Genomic DNA, 19764 nt, shown 5'->3' with positions numbered 1-19764 from the left:
TCTGAAATATGGGACGAAAACGGGAACACAAAGGGAACGTGCAAACTTCACGCCAATAGTGAGTGGAATTCGAATCCAGGCTCCTGGAATCACGCCATCATAATATCTAATTTACCAAATTCACGTTAATCTGGTGGAAACGTAGGAATTCACGAAAAATATTCGACCTTAGTCCCCGCAAACCTGAATTGAATTAAGTGGGGTTTGAGAATGTATGCAGCGTCATTTTTTAACAAACCTTTACATAGTATTTAAATATGCTGCTCAGCGACCCAAACGTGTTTTAAAGGTGCATACATCTTCTACAATTACGACAGGAGCGTCACTGACTGCTAACTCATACCCAATTCTTGACTCGTTCGGTTTTCGACTCCGGTCAGACTGATTGATTAGCGCGAAGTCGAAGGGGTGGATGGTGAGGATTAAATCTTGCTTTCTATATCCGAATAGAAAAGATCACCTATAGATTACAAAACTATTATTCACTGAGGTGGTTTTATGGTTGTCTCAGCATTTGATTTATTCGATAGAACACAGTTGAATTGTATTACAGTTGCGCAACTATTACAGGAAATACGACGAGCGACAGTTTCGGCCTGAGTATTCTTTACCAGCTGATCCAACTGCTACACGAAAGAAAAAAAGAAAACACAAAAACATGGCGGCAGAGATCCACGCCAGGCCTCAGAGCGCCAGACCCGTTCTGCTAAATAAAGTGGAGGGGCATCAAGACACCGTTAACGTTGCAGTGTTGATCCCGAAAGAGGATGGGGTAATCACGGTGGGCGAAGACAGGTAAGGAGTTTCCGTAAGATGGCTTGTGGAGAGGCTGCTGTGTTGGTGACGAAGAAGTAACGACTCCAAAAAATTAAAAATAGGAATAATAATGTGGACGCGATTAAATGGTTTGGGTGCACAGAAGAGGTTTACTGCTCCACCGTAGTTGTTCGCCCGCTGCGATCATAGGCACGCACTTTACAGAAACGTAACTGACTTCTCGTATTTGTGGCGAAACGAACGGGGAGGCGCCGGACAACTTGAATCTGACCGGCGTTTTTCGCGACAACGGATTTGATTTCCGAAAAAGAGCCACTGACAGAAAGAAACGCTTCAAAATAATCAGGAAGAAGACGAGTCGGTTTGCTCCTTTTTAATTCAAAATTCGACGGAAAGGCAACTAGTCTGAGCATTTCTGCACAAAAGAAGAAACTGGATGGCACCGAGTAAATGTAGGCTCCACCCTAATCGCATCGATATTGAGGCAAAGATTGTGATTTTTTTTTTAGTTTAGGAAGCTTGTGGCATAAGGAAGTATTGTTCCGATTTAACAGAAGAATCGCATAGTTTATGTAGGTCCGCGTAAATCTGAAGTATGTTTCTGTGTATACTAGAATTTACGAACAGCAGAATGCGTTTGGTACTCATTTATTACGGTGCGACACCTTCACGGACAAAAGTGGAAAAAGTCATAATTAACAGTAATGGCAGTCATTTACTAGGAGAGCAGACTCTACAGGAATTCATTGGAACGAATCGAGTAGCACAGTCGGTGGCTCATTCGTGGATGTTACTGAAGCTAAGCCGCGCTGCGCTGCGTCAACTTCTGCTTTTACGCTCGACGTATACCGTTTTAATGGCTCGATTCCACAGTTAACTCTGTGATGTGCAGGTGTCATTGATTTCTTTTAAGTGCATTTTCCGAAGTTACTCCGCAAAGGGTTTGCTGTGGGCAAGTTTCATTTTAATTCAGTGGATCTGTCGGAGAGCAGCAAGTTAACTCTTCGTTCATGTTGAGGCACTCTGACTGGGCAAAGACATTTCGAAGTTTATATAGAGAGTGATAAGAAACGACAGCTAAAAGTATATTATTATCGTATCGACTTTGGAAAGTTTGAAATTTATAGTAACCAACGACATCTTTTACTGAAATAAATCCTTTGTTCATTAACAGCGATACAGTATAAATAAATGAGTATACATGCGCACTCACACACACGTGTGTGTATATATATATTATATATACAGTATACGCCATCTGTGTTGGGTGATATTTAAAATATTTGATGTATTCTATCTCTTGTATTCTCCGTGTTCCACCTACACCATTCCATGGCATCCTTGTGCTTCTCACCCTCTCTTTTCCTACTTCTGAGACTCTTGTCATTTCAAGGCACCTTGTTTGGCTCCTGTTCCCATATTGACTACCATCAGTGGTTGATGGGCCCCCGTTACTCGCTGTGAAAACATCATTCGTATTCCTGCAGATACTTCCCATCTTTGAAGGTGAGGCAGGTTGTCCCTCATTAGTATTTCGTGTCCGGAAAAAAAAAAAGGGATCACAATCGGGAATTGAACTTTGCAACCCTAGTTCAAGCACTTTATTGTCATTGTGTAACACAATTAAATTACTTTTTGTGACAGCCCCAAGGTGCATTTAAAGAAAAGTCAAATAATTCCAAATATGTCGTATACAGTGTTAAGTGATCAAGTAACTAGAGCAAATTATTATTGCTCAAAGTACAGCAGCATAAATTGTTATTGCACCTGTTAATAAATAGTACATTACATAGTATATATTGTAATACATTAGTCTATTGCACATTACCAATATAGCTTATTGCACATGGTCAATTAAAAATGACCTCCGACTGAAGAGATTCAGAGTTCAGAAAGTTTATGGTAGATGGGGGAAAAAGCTATTTTTTAGTCTGTTTGTGCGTACATGGATTGACCTAAAGCGTCTGCCTGACGGGAGGAGCTCAAACAAAGAGTTTCCAGGATGAGTTTTGTCCTTGAGATGTTTTTGGCCCTTCTCACACAGCGAGTCTTATACAAGAGTTTAAGTGATGGCAGTTCAGTCCCAATAATGGCCTCTGCTGTTTTTACGACCTGCTGCAGGGCTTCTTTAGCAGCCTTGGTGCAGCTGTTGTACTAGGCTATCATGCAGTTAGTTATGATGCTCTCTATAGTGCATCTATAGAAATGAACCAGCAGCTTCTGGGGGAGGTCCGCTCTCCTTCGCTTTCTGAGAAAATGGAGGCATTGTTTTGCTTTCCCTATTATAGCCAAGTTGTTGACAGCCCAGGACAGGTCCTCTGAGATGGTGACTCCTAGAAACTTAAAGCTGGAAACTCTCTCCACAGCATCTGCATTGATTGTTATTGGACTGTGATTGGTCTTTTTAGTGGTCCTAAAGTCCAGAATAACTTCTTTGGTCTTTTTGGTATTTAAGACCATGCTGTCAGATTCTGAACCTCTTCCCTATATGCAGCTTCATTGTTGTCTGTTACAAGCCCAATGACAGTCGTATCATCCACAAATTTAACAATAATGTTTGATTGGTGGATGGGTTGACAAGTCATGCGTGAACCCTAATTTATCATTTCATCATCCCTACCACTGAGCTACCAAATCCAAACTGACCAATCAGATTGCTTGGTGGGATCGGACACACATACAGATACAGTAGTGTTTTATTGTATAGTAGATATGTGCTACTTGTGAAAAGATTTAGAAAACTCCCATTTTTCAATATTTGTATTGAAATTTAAGCAGTTCAAGTAAGTGGTAAACTGCCAGAGGTGTAAAGAATAGTTTAGGTTATCAAAAGTTGACAGAAATGTTATTTTCAGGAATATACAAAAGAGGCATTTTTCAGGGAACAAGGGGTAACATCCTGCTGCAGCAGTGGATGTCAATTAAGCCTTGAAAGTCAATGCTAACCATTTCTTCAGGTGTCTCGGCTTATTTTGATTACTGATTCAAACCCGCTGTATGAACTATTGGAACAAACTGTTGCTACACTCACTGAAGTATTATTTGGACAATATTGCACTGTATATTGCAGTTATAATGGTGATAAAAGGGATTTCACAAGGAGGATAGACAGACTACTGTAACTCTTAAAAGTGTAGTTCTTTAGAGAAACTGCAAACAAAGCCAAGATGTCAGTACAGTTCCCTACACCATCAAAAGGAACTTGGAAACTGGAGGAAGCTCTGACAGAAAGAAGTCCTGCAGACCCAAAGCCTCTGCCTGTAGAGCCCAACCAACACCTCGATTGCTTGCTTCACTTACTGTTGCCCTATAGGTATAGTCCAACATGGTTACAACTCTGGCCCTGACATTTATTTTTAGTTATAGCAAATGCTGAAACTATTGGAAATTGTCATCTGTGAAAGATGAATGGTAATTCACATGCTGACGTATCGCCAGTATCTGAACTTAATTCATGGAAGGAATACAGCTTCTCTTGCATGAACACTACTCGCGATTTTGCTGGCGATTTAATGCTTATAATGAATTTTTTTGATGTATGTGTGTTCAATTAGTTGTATTGACATGAGAGTATCATTGTTGTATTCTTGTAATGAAGATGAAAAAAGATATATAGATGTATACTGTATGACGTATGGTTTTGAAGAAAAATGAGCATCGCATGACAATGTCACATGAAAATATTGCATGATTTCGCTAATCTTATATATATATACACACACAACTAGATTAACAGAGGATCCCCATTATCCGAGCTTTGCCATGAATACTATACTGAGTGTGTAAATACTACACTTTTAACCTTGACTATACCGAATGAGCAGTTGAAGAGCCGGTGGTTGTGATTCACTCACCTCTCACCAACTGCAGCCCTCTTGGCAACATGACTGGTTGACTGTGTATGCATGCTGTACTGTTTCATTCACGTTTTATTATTTTATTTGTTAAGTTCAATGTGAGACAAACCATTTATATTAAATGTAACTACAACTATATACTTTTTCTATTCTTAAAACTATTTTATGTATTCGCTGTATAATAAACAATGTACCACAAAAATAGAGTGTGTATTATTCTTTGTTTTCATTTAACATTAATTTCACTAGGGCATGAAAAGAGGCTTAAAAGTGATACGTAAGGAAAATCTTTTATATCTATTGGAATTTATTTTGTAATGCATGTGCAATTAAATGCATTGCACATGTCATTCCAACACATGGTGCATCACAAACCTTTGTAGTAATGAAATTCATTACAACAAATGTTTGAGATGCGCCATCTGTTGAAGTGACAAATTATTCCATTTGGTATGGGATTTGTAAAAACTGTTAATATTTGTGAATATCCATCTGTTTGGATGACATGCAGTGCATTTTATTGCTACAAATGTTTCTGTTGGAAATACAGAGACATGGTAACCAGTCAGATGCACAGACACACAATCACTATCCTTTTAGTAAGGTGGAGATATATACAATATATACTCGGTCCCCTCTAATTATTGGCACCCTTGATGAAAAAATTGTTATAAAAATTTACCTTTGGGTGAATTACCTTTATCTCATACTGAAAAAATGAGAGAAATCCAACCTTTAATTGAAGTAAATTTGTTTGTGAGAAACAATAATCCCTTATCAAAATAATCATAATTGTGGAGGGTATTGTGTTTGTATGTATGTGTGTGTGTGTGTGTGTGTGTGTATATATATATATATATATATATATATATATATATATACACAAACACATATAGAAAAGATACAATACTACTAAAATAATTCAGAAAAAATATATACAAAATAATTTCCTTCACTTTAAAATTAATGTCTTCACATTCCACCTATAGTTAAGGTTGAAAGATTCCTATTCTTTTGTGGCACCTCCTTTAACAGCAATAACCTCTCAAAATGGCCTCCCGTGAGTTGTTAGCCTCTTCCCACTCTTCTTTGCAAAACTCCCCCATTTCTGTGAGGTTTGAAGATTCCTTGCGTGAACAGCTCTCTTTAGTGCTGCCACAGCATTTAAGGTCAGGCTTTGGCTTGGTCATTTCACACGGGGAACATTGCTTCTTCGCAAACCATTCATTAGTGAACTTGTTTGAATGTTTAAGATTGTTGTTGTGGTGAAACATTCACATTGTGCCCAGGTTGAGTTTTTAAGTTCATGGCCTGTCATTTGTTTCAAAAAGTCCATGATATTTTTCAAAATTCATGATTGTGTCTGTAATATCAAGTTCCTGGGGTGAAAGTAAGAAAGAAAAGGATAATGCAAGGATACTCCTATGAGCATGGTGACAGCAGGAATAATGTAATGCCAATGGTTGGCTTTTTTCCTTCTGTTCACATACAGTAGTTCAGGTTTGGACTCGTCTGTTGAAAGAAGTAACCGACAGAATGCTTCATGGTTGTTCAGGTCCTGTCTGCTATAGATGGAAGAGACTCCTTCCATAGCTGGCCTTTCTATTCAGGGTTCTCCTAATTGGTGATGTGTGCATCACCACTCCAGTGTCAGCTAAGGGGATTGGTAGTTATCTAGATGTTGTGTTAGATTTACCTTTTACCTCTTTTATTATTCTCTTTTTGGCCCTGGTTGAAATTTTAGGAGGAGATCAGCTTCTTGGCAGGATCACCATATACTTTGTTGTTTTACTATGTCTAACAGTGAATGAATGGAATCCAAATCTTTTTAAAATATCATTATAACCTTGTCCAGACTGATGAGAATCTACTACAATTTTTGCCTTGGTTGCTTGAGCCATGATCCTAAACTAGTAAGAAAAGTACCTGACCTGCTTTCTAGTGATTATTTATGTTTGCTTCTCCATAAATCATCATTTCAGACCTTCGGTTTCATTGGTCAGCCCAGGTAATTAGTTAGCATTGTCTCATTGACCCACCTGATTCAGCTTTACCTTGGATTAAGTCCTAGTGGTTCTCTTATCGCTTTACATGTATGATTTCTGTATACTGTGTGTAATCGTTTGCTACAAGGGCTGTTTCTTTAAAAATGCTCAAAATGGTGAGTAATTATACTTTATGTCAGGAAGGATGAGATACCTTATTTACTGTGGTTAAAAAGCAATATAGCCCTGTTTACATAGCACTTTTACTCCGTGAACACCATCACATGATGTATTAAAAATTCAGGATTATAGTATACTGTAGTATTTTCTTTACATTTGACGCACAGGGTGGTGGTTAAATGATTTGGCCATAGTCACATAGTGCGCCAGGAGCGAAAGTTCAAGGGATAGTCATGTGGATTAAAGTCCAGAGTCATATTTGCGAGATGGCACTCCCTGACAGTGGTGTTTTGCTTGTTTATTTCCTTAAAGAGACTCTGATGTGGCTTGTTTAGAGGACACATTTACTCTTTGTCATCCTTGCATTTCTTCATCCGAACTGAGCAGCTTTTTTTTTAAAAAAAAAAAAAAAAAAAAAAAAGCAAAAGGGGGCTTTCTACAAGTCCTTTGGGGTGGACTCCAGCTATGTGCTGAGCCACAACTTGTGATTACATTCTTTCTGAGCAATCCTGCATATTGTGGGGTTATTTTATAGTAATGATAGGGTGAGGAGTCACACAAACAAGAAATCTCAGTGAATGCTCAATAGAAGGAGGGAACGTGATCTCTGCAAATAGGAAGCAGTTTAGTTGAGAGAGTCAGTCACTTAAGGCTGATTCATACTTTACGTGAAGATGGATCAGCACCTGTGTGCGGACAACATGAACTAATTTTGATAGTTGCCTGCAGAGCTGTCTGCATCAACACGCACACACCCTAACCATACTCTCACATAGAAACACTGAGTTGAAAACATGGTATGGAAACACAATCATCTTTATCAAGATGCACTGTTCTCCGTTAAATTGTATTTGTCACTTGAAAGATTGAAAATGACATAAGACCATTAGGTTTTCTTTAAATGCAATTAAATAAAAGGAGGCTGTTCAGCCCAGGCTTTTGTAGTTAACTGAAAATATGGTCCAATTTCATATTCAGCTGGCTTTTTAGCACCATGAAGTGTTCAACTTCAACTCTATGACTTGGCATTTTGTTAAAAGTCCCCAAGACCCTCTGTGTGGAAGAAATGCTTCTTGTTTTCTGCTTTAAATGCCTTTCCAAAAGTCTGTGTTGTTTTTGTTTAACCCAGCGAATTCTAGTGGAGAATTTGGCACCAGACTGACAGTATGTCACTACACTAAAGAGGTTAAATGACCCGAGTCTGTTGAAGTACCAGAATGGACTTCTGTGCTCTTCTTCTGGTATTCAGAATTAGGCACAACTTTAAATGGGATGACATGTTATGATCATAATATTCAGTCAGAACGTGAGCATCAGGACATAGCAGCAGTTTGGTTCAACAGTGCTCATTACTTTGAACAAGTTTAGAGTATCACATTAGAGGGAGACTGATGTTTCACTGACTGTGCACCACTTACTGACTTGAGGTAGTGACCACTTACACAGTATGTGTTTTCCAGTTTGACACAAATATTGACGTACACGACAATAATCCAAAATGGGATCACTTTTTCTCCTAGACACAACGAGAGTGTAGAATGAAATTATTCCCCTTCAGAATAATATTCAGATGAAACCCAGGACAGTCACTGATGAAGGGTGAATTCTGGAGCCTGCTTGACGTCGACAAGCATTCTAACATATAAGATGTGCTTTTTGCCTGTTAGCCCTTTCTGGATCAACCTATTTTTGTGAATCTACCTTCTCCCTCGTGAAAACAATAAAGGCCAAATTTAGGTTTTCCGTGACAGATAACCACTTTTCAGCCTGCCTGACTTTCAACAGTTCCTACGCCCTGATTATGCAAAGCCGGCAGCCTCTTCCCAATGCCAAATATCACAATAATGGTAAGAAATGAATTATCTCGCTCATTTTTTCCAAATGGAAAATGTGTGTCAACTGAATGTCAGTACCTTTTATGTAACTCTGCATGTGACATACAGTGGGATTTGGAACTGCTAGATCTCCGGAGGTTGAAGGAGGCAAAAGTAGATTTTGTGGTCTAAAATCTTTTTCTGTGCAGTAGTATTACTTGTATGCTTTGTGGGAACCAAGGGGCCTAGCACAAACCATAAAAGACGGATCCAGGCCATTCTCTCTCCTTTATTAAACTTTTCAGTAAGTATTATGCAGTCCGTAAGGTAGCAGATTTCTGGCATCCACCAAACCAGATTCATCCACCAGATTGTCAAATAGTGAAGCGTGATTCATCAATCCAGAGAGCACAGTTTCAGTTCTCCATAGTCTAATGCTGGTGTGCCAAGGAAACCCATTTCATGAAGATTCCAGAAGCAGTTTTTTGTGATACAATAGAGAAAGGGCAGTTTTTACGCGCTATTTGCTTCATAACCCGGCAGCCCCACTCTGAGTTTGTATAGTCTACCACTTTGTGGCTGAGCTGTTGTTGACTCCACTTCACAATAATGGCAGTTCACCAGGGCAGATCTGTCAGACCAGAAATTTCACGTATAGTGCATCCGGAAAGTATTCACAGCGCATCACTTTGTCCACATTTTGTTATGTTACAGCCTTATTCCAAAATGGATTAAATTCATTTTTTTCCTCAGAATTCTACACACAACACCCCATAATGACAATGTGAAAAAAGTTTACTTGAGGTTTTTGCAAATTTATTAAAAATAAAAAAAACTGAGAAATCACATGTACATAAGTATTCACAGCCTTTGCTCAATACTTTGTCGATGCACCTTTGGCAGCAATTACAGCCTCAAGTCTTTTTGAATATGATGCCACAAGCTTGGCACACCTATCCTTGGCCAGTTTTGCCCATTCCTCTTTGCAGCACCTCTCAAGCTCCATCAGGTTGGATGGGAAGCGTCGGTGCACAGCCATTTTAAGATCTCTCCAGAGATGTTCAATCGGATTCAAGTCTGGACTCTGGCTGGGCCACTCAAGGACATTCACAGAGTTGTCCTGAAGCCACTCCTTTGATATCTTGGCTGTGTGCTTAGGGTCGTTGTCCTGCTGAAAGATGAACCGTCGCCCCAGTCTGAGGTCAAGAGCACTCTGGAGCAGGTTTTCATCCAGGATGTCTCTGTACATTGCAGCAGTCATCTTTCCCTTTATCCTGACTAGTCTCCCAGTCCCTGCTGCTGAAAAACATCCCCACAGCATGATGCTGCCACCACCATGCTTCACTGTAGGGATGGTATTGGCCTGGTGATGAGCGGTGCCTGGTTTCCTCCAAACGTGACGCCTGGTGTTCACACCAAAGAGTTCAATCTTTGTCTCATAAGACCAGAGAATTTTCTTTCTCATGGTCTGAGAGTCCTTCAGGTGCCTTTTGGCAAACTCCAGGTGGGCTGCCATGTGCCTTTTACTAAGGAGTGGCTTCCATCTGGCCACTCTACCATACAGGCCTGATTGGTGGATTGCTGCAGAGATGGTCGTCCTTCTGGAAGGTTCTCCTCTCTCCACAGAGGACCTCTGGAGCTCTGACATTGTGACCATCGGGTTCTTGGTCACCTCCCTGACTAAGGCCCTTCATCCCCCGATTGCTCAGTTCAGATGGCCAGCCAGCTCTAGGAAGAGTCCTGGTGGTTTCGAACTTCTTCCACTTACGGATGATGGAGGCCACTGTACTCATTGGGACCTTCAAAGCAGCAGAAATTTTTCTGTAACCTTCCCCAGATTTGTGCCTCGAGACAATCCTCTCTCAGAGGTCTACAGACAATTCCTTTGACTTCATGCTTGGTTTGTGCTCTGACATGAACTGTCAACTGTGGGACCTTATATAGACAGGTATGTGCCTTTCCAAATCATGTCCAATCCACTGAATTTACCACAAGGTGGACTCCAATTAAGCTGCAGAAACATCTCAAGGATGATCAGGGGAAACAGGATGCACCTGAGCTCAATTTTGAGCTTCATGGCAAAGGCTGTGAATACTTATGTACATGTGCTTTCTCAGTTTTTTTATTTTTAATAAATTTGCAAAAATCTCAAGTAAACTGTTTTCACGTTGTCATTATGGGGTGTTGTGTGTAGAATTCTGAGGAAAAAAATGAATTTAATCCATTTTGGAATAAGGCTGTAACATAACAAAATGTGGAAAAAGTGATGTGCTGTAAATACTTTCCGGATGCACTGTACTTTCGCAAAAGAGGCATTCTATGGCAGTCCGATGTTTAAAGTCACTGAGCTCTTAAATATAACACATTCTACTGCCAGTGGATGTCAATGGAGATTGCATATCATACGTTTGGTCCATCATAGTGTACAGGTCATTACAAAATGACGATTTCCTTATATTAAAGAGTTAACTTATATTGTCCTCACACAGAACATTTTCCCTGAAGATGTGTTTTTACAGCCAAGTATTTGCATTCTTTGAAGTTCTGCATTTTAAAGTTTGAGAGTGTTCCTTCACTAATAAACTAATTATAATATGCACAGTTTCAAACAAAAAAAAAAAGAGAGAAAAATATTGGCAGAGTTTCTTTGCAGCCTTTTTCAATTTTCTTAAAGCATTTGGCTCAGTTGATCGAGTTGCCCTGCGGGACATCCTGAGACTTTGCGGGCTCCCCTCGAGGTTGCTGGATATCATGGCCAGCCTGTACACTGGTACTGTGAGTGCTGTGCAGAGTGGAGGCAGAACCTCTGTGTCTTTCCCAGTTGATTCTGAGGCTTATCAGGGGTGTGCTTTTGCTCATCCTCTGTTCAATGCTTGCATGGACTGGGTGTTGGGCAGGGTCATGGGATCCAGCAGCTGTGGGGCATCTGTTGGTGAAGAGAGATTCACTGATCTTGACTTTGCTGGCGATGCTGTGATCTTCGTGGAGTCAATGGAGGCTCTGATCGGGGCTCTCGAGAGACTGAGTGAGGAGACTGAGTGTCCTGGATTAAAACCAAGATCCAGGCCTTCAGTGACCTCAGTAGTGTTTCTCTGTCTGCAGAGAGAGTGTCGACTGCGTCGAGAGGTTTACTTACCTCAGTAGTGACTCTCATGTCTCTGGTGACTCTTCCTTTGAAGTCAGTAGATGGATTGGGAGAGCATGGGGGGGTCATGAGGTTGCTGGAAAGGGGTGTGTAGTGCTCCAGATATCTGCAAGGATGAAGGTCCAAGTCTTTAGAGTCCTGGTGCTTCTTGTCTTGCTATATGGTTGCGAGACATGGATGCTATCCAGTGACCTGAGATGAAGACTGGACTCGTTTGGTACTGTCTCTCTCTGGAAAATCCTTGGGTACCATGGGTTTGACTTTGTGTCGAATGAGTGGTTGCTCCCAGAGTCCCGAATGAGGTACATTCTCTTCATTGTGAAGGAGCGTAAGTTACGCCACCACAGCCATGAGGTGCAATTCCCAGAGGGTGATCTGGCTCACAGGATCCTCATTGTTGGGGGCCCGAGTGGCTGGACCAGACCAAGGGGACGCCCACATAACACCTGGCTGTGGCAGACAGATGGTCATTTCCAGAGGGTGGGACTGGACCATGTGTCTGCCTAGGGGGTTGCCAACCAGAATCCAGAGCGGTTTCATGGTATGGTGGGTGCAGCAACATGCTGTACCAGTGCATTCTCCCCAACCTGATCTGAGCTGACAGTTTCAAACCCACTTAGTCAAGTTTAGGGTTGTTGTGAGCAAAATCCTATCCTGACAGCATGAGATGCAAGGCAGGTGACAACACTGACTAATCATGAGCCAAAAATTCTTTTAATGTATTTTCATTGTTCATGAAAAGGCAACATAAAGCAGTCCTTTTCAAATGTATACTTACAGTAACGTGGTTTAAATATGCTGCCACTTTCACATTATAGAGGGACATCACTATTTCCACTTTGCTATTCAAGGCTTAATATGCAAAAAATAAATTCAAATAACTCCTGGCTCTTTCAGCCACTCGTCCTCTGCTAGAGATTTGAAAAATGTAATAGTCATTTTCTATTATTATTTTTTAGCTAAGTAATCGCTTATATGTGGCATGTGATAGTGTACAGATCCTGTTATCAGTTTCAGTTTTGCTTATTAAATATTTTAAAAGCCTGCTAATATTATTTTTTTTTTGTTGTCATACCAGCATGTCAGGCATCTCCATGTTGCTGAGTGAAATGCTTATTTCTTTTACAAATGAGTTGCAAGCAGCTGTGCTAGTGCATAAGCTCTCTGCTGGGGCCAGACCTACAGGCTACTGGCATACATTTCATGGGCATGACTGGGGCCATGTGGGACAGCATGAGTCCTCGTCATAAACAGGACACGTCACCTCACCACATAACCCAGGGAGTGAGTCAAGAAATGCTGAATTAAGATGGGAGTGACATTGTCTAGTTTGGAGACTGCCTGCAGTTGCTGGTTTGAAACACCCATTCTATTACACTGAGCATCACAACTACACAGCTTTTGCTACAATTTTCAGTTATAACCTTTATTTACAAATATCAGGTTTCATTTTATCACTAGTTCTAGGGACAGGTTCCTATGTGTGTCAGAGTTAACAATCAGCTAGCACTCGGTTGGAAGTACAATGCAAACCATGTAGCCCGAAAAAAGACGGTGTTCTAGGCCACGCAAATAGAAATGTGGCTCATCTGTCTGATGTCTCATATTTGTGGTACCACTATAGAGTGGAAAAAGGAAAAACTTTGTGGTTGAAAACGTGTATTTTAAATGGTTATCAGAATACTGCGAGTTCACAGCAATTTGGAAATTTGAAACTCTGCCGAAAAGTCATGAGTCAGTCTTGTGATCTGTCATTCTCTGTGAATCTTAATTATGCAATTTGACATTGTCAAGGCAACAAAATCCATTAACTGCTCTCAATAAATGTGACATGTCAGTTTTAGATCAACATCCATCCAACCATTTTCTAACCCCCATCATTCAGTTCAGTGTGTTGGGCAGGTGGTGCCCATCTTGGCAGCAATGGGCACAGCCTTAGGCACTTGTAAAGTACACTTCAGCACCTTGAGCAAATTTAGAGTAAAAATTAATGGGACACTATATATTTGTCCTATCTCTTATTGATTTATTTCCTTATTTATTGGTATGGATTTGTCCATGACATTGGAGCTCAAGAGTTCAGTTTACTCCAGCATCTGCTAAGGTCATTGCCATAGCAAGAAAATGTCTGTAAATTCTAGTTTATTATTCTAGTGAGCCAGAAGAGAAAAAGATCATTTTGCATACTTTTGGATTTGACGTCCATGAAAATAATTTACATGAGGGCAGGTCAGCTGTTAGTTCTCAGAGCCTTTGTAGTCAAAATACTGTTTTACTTATTTGCTTAATGTGATCGTTTCTTCTGTTTTACATTTGGCATTTACTTATTTAAAATGATGTAGTGGAAAATCTGACACTGCTGTGGTTCAAACAGTATTTCTTAACGTGATGCTCCTTATTAGCCGTAAAAAGCTTCAGTAATCTTTCTTACATTTTCTTACAGTGCTTATAAAAATCAATCAACTCCTTGGAAGTTTTCACATTTTATTGTTCTGCAACAGTAAATCTATTGTTGGGAAATGTTACTTATAAAAGTAACTCTTAACATTACTCGTTACTTACAAAAACAAACTTACTAAATATGTTATTTTGTTACATGTTTGTAATGCATTTTATAAGAAGTATTATGTTTAATTTTTTTTTTTTTGTATCAAAAACCGCACACTTCAGGGACCAACATTTGTTATTAAATCCTAGGAACCTTAATGTAACTGACCAGAAACAGTAAGATTTGGTCATTTTTTTAATAAATATATTAGTCCTTCAAGTACTGTGAAGTAAATAAAATCGCTCCCTTTTTTCTGTTTCCATCCTGAGCCCCCAAAAATACACAGTATGGACAATGGCTGCTGCTCCACCCAGTCACACTGTTCCAAAATACTGTATCAATGAAATAACTGATTTAAAATTAAACAGACACTTTGCTTATAGGCTTCTACTGCTAGATTGGATGCAAAACACTCTTATTGGCTGTGCAATTGAGCCCTTTCAAAGGACTGGTGTACCTTCGACTACATTTGCTTCTTGCCTTGTACCCAGTGGGGCTATGAAATTTACTGGCTTCCTTTGACCCTAAACTGGGCCAATTACTTTTACCTCTCAGAAGTTTTCTGTTTTTTTTTGCTGCAGCATACTGACTGTAATTGGTTGTATCCTGGCACCGCCCACTCAGATATTCAAGGGCAATGAAGCCCTCCACTCTAAAATACAAATATCAATATGTGGGGTAACATACTCAATTAAAACATCAGGTAAATTTGCAATAGATCAGAAGAAGAACCAAGAAGCAGACAAAAAGCACTGGTAATTTTCTGTTTTTACTTCAGGCACTGCCCCTTAGCACATGCAGGACTAAATGTATACTTTATCATTTTTGTTCAGTTATTCTTTTGATTGCACGCAAGTCACCTGCTTAACCTCTTCCTCAGCTGTCATTTAGCTGTGTACAATGTTACACTGACAGCAGCAAGCAACTTCTGCAAAACAATGCAGCATTATTATTTTTTTTTGGTGTGATCGGAATAACCTTCCATAGTAATGCATGCCTTTGGATCTCTGCAAAGTGGTCTAAATTAATTACATATGTATAACACAACATAATTGATCACTTAAGTATTCACTCCATTCAAGGCAGTATTTAGTAGGTGCACTTTTGGCAGCTATGACAGCCTTGAGTCACTGTGCCCAGGTCTCTGTCAGCTCTGCACATCTGCACCTTTTCCACATTCTTCTTTGCAAAATTGCTCAAGCTCTGTCAGGCTGCAAGGGGATTGTAAGTTAACAGCCTTGTTTCAAGTACAGCCACAAATTCTCAATTGGATTGAGATCTGGACTACAGGGGCCTCATGTATAAATGTTGTGTACGCACAAAACTTTTGTGTATGGCTGTTCCCACACTCACCTCGAGATGTTTAAAAATTAAATTTGGTGTAACGTTGAACACATTTTCACGGCAGTCTTGGGCCATGCATATGCACGTTTCTGCTCAATTTTGTAGACCAGCAGCACCAAGCGTCAAAGCAGTGCTACTGTTTCTGTGTCATTTCCCTTTCTTTTTTAGATTTGCATCCATGACGCGGGCTTTATCAGATACACCGAAATTAACTGCATATTATTTACAAATTTAAGTCATTTGATTGAGTCTAGATTTAGTATCATAGGGCACTAGAGCCATCCTGAAATGGGACAGAATGGTGCATCAGTTTATCAAAGGGTACATACCTACACTCGCTCATACTTGGCCAAATTAACAGTTATCAAGTAATCTGCATGTGTTTGGGATGTGGGAGGAAACTGGCACACACAGAAACATGGAGAGAACATACAGATTCCATCCAGACAGTGTCCAGGCATTAAATCTGAATCCAGGTTGCTGGAGCTATTAGGTAGAAGTGCTATCTATTGTACCACCATAGCATTCACCTTCTTTTATTATAAAAACAATAATTTCCCAAATCATACCACAGCATACAGTCATGACGGAATGTTCCTAATGGGTTATTATCTATTCTCTGACACTATGACTAGTAAGTATAACATACTTATCTAAAAACCTCATTTTGCAGTTATACGGTGTGCATATGTCAGTTTGTTTGTTTCTTGAGTTCAGTATGCCCATTATTGTGCTGAGCTGGGACATAACAGTGTTTAAAAGGCAGGAACTAAACTTGGATGGGATATAGCAGTTCGTCACAGTGTAGATCCTCTGGCATACAATTTACTGTTATAAATCTACATGGTTTTTGACTGGAACCCAGCATCTTCAGCAAAAACTTACTTAAGTGCAGAACAAACTGAAGGCGTCCACACTGTACAGAGTCCATCTATTTATTTTATGTTTTGGATTTCAAAAGTATAAGTGGATAAGTATTGTTCTGTGTGTTATTTGTTCAAACAAATTTCCAACTTTGCTGTTTACAAAGAGTACCAAAGTACCAGCGTGTAAGTCTTTGACATTAATACTCTCACTTTCTATCCATTGATTTTCTATTCCCTCTGTTTTAGGAATAGAAAACGCATTGGACTCCACCCTGAGTGGAAGTACAAGTCCATTGTAGGGTCATTGACCTAATTGACCTAAAACTGGATGACCTGGAGTGACACCTATACACTCACTAGGAGAATGTGCAAATTCCAAACAAACATTGACTAAACCAGACCGGAAATTGAACCCGGTCTCATGGAGATGTGAGGCAGCAGCAGCGTTGGTAACTGCATCATTATGCTACCCTGTCATCATAATGTGTTTATTATGTGGAAAAACAGAACTGAAAGCCTTTATTTGGCATTTGTTTCCTTCAGTTAATTTATGGGATCACCATGCATCTTAAAAAATACTAATTCAAATACACACATCCACGCACTATTACATTTTCATATAGCATGTGCAGTAGGCAATGTACTGTAATCATTCACAGCTACAGTGTAATCTGGTGGCGCTCTGATGCTCTTGTGGTAAAGCTGAAGTCTAGTGAACATTTTCTTTCTGGGTAATATTGTAAAAAGTTTAGAGTATCTGATTATTGCTGCTAAGCTACCAATCCAAATTCATTTTTAAAATTTGAGTATATTTAGATGTGATCTTTGTCTACTTCCAAGCAATGTTTCTCTATCACAAAGAAAGGCTACTGGGGTTTTTCTCAGGGGATTTTTTGCAGGGTTTCAGGTAATGGGAGTGTTAAAATGGGAGTAAAGAGTACATCAGGTAAGCTCATTTGTGTATCCTATTAAATAAGGTTCTGTATTTTAACATATTCATGTGCACGTTGGTTAGATATGTACGTAAGAATGACCTCTGTACATGTGACAGTACTGACAGTAAAAGTATGTTTTAAACGAATACGTACAAATGTACCAACTTTCTATTTTTATAGAAATAAAAGTTAAATACTTTTTCTCGGTTTTATTTTTATTCCTAGGACTATAAGAGTCTGGCTCAAGCGGGACAGTGGCCAATACTGGCCAAGTATCTATCACATGGTGTCATGTAAGTATTTCTTCTGTTTTATTCAAATTTGCAGGCCTATTCATGAAGATTATTTATGGGATGGATAGTTTCTCATTTGATGGGAATCAGATACACACAGGCTTACGGAGAGCGTTTCATAATTAGTGGTGTCTCTGATTCAGGTCAGGGGAGCACTGCCTTTCCAATTCTTAGTAAATGATGCTGTTGTGCAGAAATGAAATAAAATGGGAAATGCACCTCCGTGTATTTCTGTAAAGGGTTATAGCAAACTCAACTTAGTCACCATGATCAAAATGTTTCAGTTTCCCATAATATGTTTAATGTAATGTTGTGTGTAGATAAATATATATTTTTTTGGAGTATGTGACATTTTCTTTGCTTGTGTAACCTGAAGGATGAGCACTTTTAAGCAATCCATTAGCTGATTGTTTTTTGGTGACACAATTTATGCCATGCATGCATTTGTACATCTCAATATTTTGGAGTGCTTGTCGTCATTATTACTGATCACATCAATGATTTATGTGTGATGCGATTCAGCACTTTACCCTTTGAACAAAAATGGGAAATTTCCAAAGATTAATCTGCTTTATGTATTGAATATTTGAGGTTGATGTTTCTAAAGTTGCAGTTTTATGGTGTGTGTATTAAGGGCTAGTACAACTAGTACAGTGATATGCATTTTTGCCACCACATGTACATAAAGATAAACAAATGAATTTGCATTGACAGTTAGAACATTCAGTAGACCTGCTACTGTGTAATAAAGATAGACTTAAAGACAGTAAAAAGTACCACATCCTAGGAGAGCTATTCAAGAATCAAACAAAATGGTTTTTGCAATGCCTTGGTAAGTTTTTCTTCTCTGTTGCATTTCAAAAGACTTAGTAGAAAAGAAATAAGTATGCCAGAGGGTGACCATGTGTTTGGTTATAATGCCTGCCTTTATAATGCACTGAGCTTTAATAATGGTCTTCAGTGAGAAGCAACATGCTGCCTATGTCCGAGGATGTGTAAACAAAGTTTCTTGTTGTATTTTACATGGGGCATCTGCTCCTTGAAAAGTGTGTTGTTTTATCTCAAAGATGATTTCAAGCCCAAACACACATACACCCCTTAAAGCAGACTGCAAAGAACAAGATGTTGAAGCATTAGTGAAAAAACAGCACTTCGCTTAATGTGTAATGCTGAAGTAAATTCATGATACAAACAACTGTTAATGTACAGGAAGGCAAAACTTCAAACGAGAGTTTCTGGTACAGCAGGAAAATGGTTCAGATTCTTTTTCAGGGGCTGAGGTCTGAGCTCCTCAGTTATGTCCAGGTGTTTTGGTTCTGAGGAAAGTCCAAAGGTGGAATGTCTTCATGAGTTCCGACAAGAGAGCAGCCAGACATTAATGATTGTGATCCATAGACGACAATCATCTTATTCAAATAATTACTTAGAATTAGTTCAATAGGTGAGATAACTGAAATGCCTTTTCTTTGCTAGGTTTCGTTCTTTGAATATTCTGAAAAAATTCTTGTGTTGTATGGAAGATCTTGTGCTTGACCTTCAGCTCTGTATTGTCTCTGGATGTTTACATTTGAAGGGTTCCTTGTCTCACAGCTTATATGATGTCTAATATTCTTAGTACAAGCTAAAGTATATTTTTTTAATGTTTGTGGCTACTGTATATCCAGGCAACCTGCAAGTATAAATTAACAACAAAATCACATAGACAGCATTTGCATAACCAGCATAAAACACATATTTATATTTGCTGCACACTACACTACATTAGAATTATATCTGTGCATGATCATTTGTATTACTTGATGGAGAGAAGAAAAGCACAGTGCAGACAGACTTCAAACCTAGGAGATCTCTGATTGGGTAAAGGATGATTTGGCAGATAATTTGAGAAATGTAAACTGGACAAACGTTATGCTTAACAGGAATGCAGTATCAGTTTTGTTGTACCTAATATAACGTATTTGTAATAATATACATATATTGGTTTCAGTTTAGGAACTTTTCTGGTTATTGAGCTGTACTA

General features: G+C 39.2%; 1 protein-coding gene across 1 annotated transcript in view; it reads left to right on the top strand.

Moving 5' to 3' along the window:
* Window positions 1–403: 403 nt before the first annotated feature.
* wdfy1 (WD repeat and FYVE domain containing 1) overlaps window positions 404–19764 on the top strand; it is a 58294-nt gene continuing 38933 nt past the window's right edge. The window contains exons 1-2 of the mRNA XM_028794416.2: window positions 404–795; window positions 17677–17744. Of these exons, the coding sequence (XP_028650249.1) occupies window positions 659–795; window positions 17677–17744 (205 nt within the window). The 5' untranslated portion in view covers window positions 404–658. The remainder of the gene's footprint in view (window positions 796–17676; window positions 17745–19764) is intronic.

This window comes from Erpetoichthys calabaricus, chromosome 2 (assembly GCF_900747795.2).
Source record: "Erpetoichthys calabaricus chromosome 2, fErpCal1.3, whole genome shotgun sequence".
NCBI classification, from domain to species: Eukaryota; Metazoa; Chordata; class Cladistia; order Polypteriformes; family Polypteridae; genus Erpetoichthys; species Erpetoichthys calabaricus.
The sequence above is the reverse complement of the archived record's forward strand: the minus strand, read 5'-3'. Positions and strand labels throughout refer to the sequence as shown.